Source organism: Amblyomma mixtum, chromosome 4 (assembly GCF_055824585.1).
Source record: "Amblyomma mixtum isolate Tamu chromosome 4, ASM5582458v1, whole genome shotgun sequence".
Taxonomy (NCBI): domain Eukaryota; kingdom Metazoa; phylum Arthropoda; class Arachnida; order Ixodida; family Ixodidae; genus Amblyomma; species Amblyomma mixtum.
The window spans coordinates 149,003,746-149,006,998 of record NC_143015.1 but is presented as its reverse complement, the minus strand read 5'-3'; the positions used below and the strand labels follow the sequence as shown (position 1 = coordinate 149,006,998).

At 47.2% G+C, this 3,253-nt stretch overlaps 1 protein-coding gene across 1 annotated transcript; it reads left to right on the top strand.

The window, feature by feature from the left end:
- The first annotated feature begins 289 nt into the window (after window positions 1-289).
- Window positions 290-2,925, top strand: LOC149348721 (uncharacterized). Its single transcript, XM_089588276.1, has one exon. It carries the CDS (start codon window positions 372-374, stop codon window positions 2,736-2,738), a length of 2,367 nt encoding a protein of 788 aa, XP_089444402.1. The 5' UTR covers window positions 290-371; the 3' UTR covers window positions 2,739-2,925.
- The last annotated feature ends 328 nt before the right edge of the window (window positions 2,926-3,253 follow it).

Here is a 3,253-nt window from a genome sequence, read left to right as displayed (position 1 = left end):
TTGATCCAAACACAGATGGGCGCTGCCCGCACTGTGGAGAGATCTGCGATATCTTTCACATGGTGTGGGCATGTACTCAGAATCCTCACCTTCCCCCACCCCCAGCCGAGAGGTATGGGAGACTGCCCTCCTCAACTGCTCCACACTGGAGTCCCAAAGGGCTCTGGTCAAGCGGGAGCGAGACGGGGCCTCGTCATGCGGTGTCCCGGACTAAGAATACCGACCATGCAGCAGGGTTTTTTTTTACCCTCAAGCTCTCTTTGATTAAAGTTTTTCACCACCACCATCGACATCACCGGCCGTTGGTTCGGCGTCTCGTGGTTTTGCTATAGTGCCTAGAATATAGTTTTGCGTTGCACGTGCGTACGCTGATGTTTACTCTGTGCAGCGTGCGTTCAGACAGTTCTCTGCGTGTGACTGCAGCAATCCCGCGATCCGCAGAAATGCCCGGAAAGTGCAAATTTCAAAGCGCGTGGCTCAGTAACAGCGCCTGCAAGGATTGGGTGGCACCGGACGCTACGAATCCACATCGAGCAAAATGCAAACCATGCGGGAAGTGCTTCGACCTGGTTGCTATGGGCAAGTCTGCACTGAAAAGCCACATGAAGAGTGCAAAGCACAGCGCCTGTATGAAGAGAGCAGCGGCAGGTTCGGTGCGCGAGTATTTTTCCGCTAGCGCGAGCGCTCGACCCGTAGATACTCCATCGCAGTCGTCTGACGTCAATATCGCGTGCAAGGTAAACGAGCTGGTAACAGATGCGGAAATTTTATGGACGCTGAAGTTAGGCACATCCCACTGCTCCTACAGATCGTCGTCGGAAGTAGGCGAGTTGTTTAAACGCATGATTCCTGATAGCGAGATCGCTAAAGGCTTCTCATGTGGCGAGAAGAAATGTGCTTACATAACCTGCCACGGCCTCAGACCTTTTTTTCTGTCATCGCTGCAACGAGATATAGAGCGGTGCGAGAACTATGTCGTACTTTTTGATGAGTCTGCTAACGAATGCCTTCAAGAGAAGCAAATGGACGTGCACATAAGATTTTGGGACGCGTCCAGAAAGGTGGTAACGAAGTACTACACATCTGTTTTCATGGGGCCCGCAACGGCTGAGAATATTAAAGACCAACTTTTGAGTGCACTAGAACCGTTGCCACTGGCGAAGATTCTTCAAATCTCAATGGACGGACCCAACGTGAACCTGAAGTTCTTCAAGATGCTGCAATCTCACCTGCAGGAGAACTTTCACGTCCACTGTCTTGACTTGGGTACTTGCAGCCTCCCCACTGTGCACAATGCTTACAAGGCAGGCGTCATAGCGAGCAAGTGGGGACTCGACACCCTTTTGTCCAGTCTGAGTGCACTGTTTGAGGATGCCCCTGCAAGGAGGCATGATTTTTCAGCACTCACTGGGAAGGCAGTATTTCCTCTGAAATATGTTGCCCATCGATGGGTTGAGAATGTGGCTGTCATCGAAAGAGCTCTGGAACTCTGGAGTGATGTGAAGAAGTTTGTGGAATCCGCAAGGAAGAAGCAAGTGAGTCTGCCAAAGTGTGTGTCTTTTCAGAACATTGTTGAATTCATTCAGGACACATTAGTAGTGGCAAAGCTGAATTTTGCTCTTAGTGTTGCTGCCACACTGAAGCCATTCCTAATGGAATTCCAAACTGACAAACCAATGTTATTTCTTCTGGCAAGAGACTTGGAGACGATAGTCAGAAAGTTAATGACAAAATTTATCAAGTGTTCTACATTGTCTTCAGCAACGGGGATCACTGGCGTGCTGCAAATTGATATAGAGGACCCAAAGAATCATACACCACTGGAAAAAGTGGATGTTGGTCACACAGTCGAACAAATCCTGAAGAAGAGCAATGCAAGTGCAAAAGATATACTTCAGTTCAAGATGGAGTGTAAGCAGTTCCTAGTCGCAGTGACGAAGAAGGTCCTTGAGAAGAGCCCCTTGAGGTTCCCAGTGGTTAGAGGCCTTTCCTCGCTTGACCCTCGACAAATGTGCTGCAGGCCTAATGAGTGCCTGGCAGGCCTCAAGAAAGTGTTGGAAGCACTCATTGCGGCAGGGAGGCTGACAGATCAGCATCGAGACTCTGTACTTGCAGAGTACACGGAGCTGTTGCAAGAAAAACATCAACTGCGACTTTTCAAGAAAGCCACCAGTCTGGACACCTTTTTTAGTGAACTTCTGCAGTTCAATGCTTCTTATGCAGAGCTGCGGAAAGTTGTAAAATCTTTGCTTGTGCTAAGCCATGGTCAGGCAACTGTTGAGAGAGGCTTTAGCATAAACCGACAGATCTCTGTAGAGAACTTGAAAGGCCTCTCTTACATCTCGCAACGAATTGTGTGCGATGCAGTGGAAAAAGCAGGTGGTATCTTTAACATTGTCATCACAAAAGATTTGAGGAAGGCGGTATCAGCTGCAAGGCATCATTATAGTGCTTACTTGGAAGCCCAGAAAAGGCTGGAACAAGAATGTGTCAAGCAGTCAAAAAAGCGCTGTGCTGAGGACCAGCTTGACAGCCTCAATAAAAAAAGGAAGATACTGGAAGCAGCTATTAGCGATCTGACTGCATCAGCAGACGACTATGCTGAAAAGGCGGAAGCAGCCAATGACCTCACTTACATAACCAAATCAAATTCTATGAGAAAAGCGGCAAAGGCTAAGGCTGAGCAATTGTTAAACCTGAACAAAGAGATTGAGGCAAAGCTTCAGGAGGTCTCTTGAACTTTCCTTGGTGTGTCTTGACAGATATGTTATTTTACATTGAGTGCAATAAAGATATTTATTTTTTGAAAATACTTTTGTGTTTCAAAACTACGAAATACAGCTTCGTAGCAAGTCCTTGAAAACCTCCTAGAAGGGCCTTGAAAGTCCTTGAATATCCTTGAATTTTTTTCTGTATAGCTTGTACGAACCCTGCGTGGTTGCAGAAGGAATTGGCTTCTTTTAGTGGTTTCACGCTATTTAATGTCTCAAAGTGACTCGGGCTATGAGGGACATTGTAGTGGATGGCTCCGGATAATTTCAACCACCTAGGGTTCTTTAATGTGCATTGACATCGCACAGTACACGGGCCTCTAGAATTTCGCCTCCATTGGAATTCAACCACCGCAGCCGAGATCAAATCCGCGTCTTTTGGATCAACAGCCGAGTGTCATAACAACTGAGCCACCGAGGTGACCATTCTTGCTTTGTTTTGTTAGTTGACCATTTTGCTGTTTTACTGTGCTATGTATTGT

Excerpts from the sequence above, each read along its gene's own strand:
- LOC149348721 (XM_089588276.1), top strand. The coding sequence starts at position 372 with ATGTTTACTCTGTGCAGCGTGCGTTCAGACAGTTCTCTGCGTGTGACT.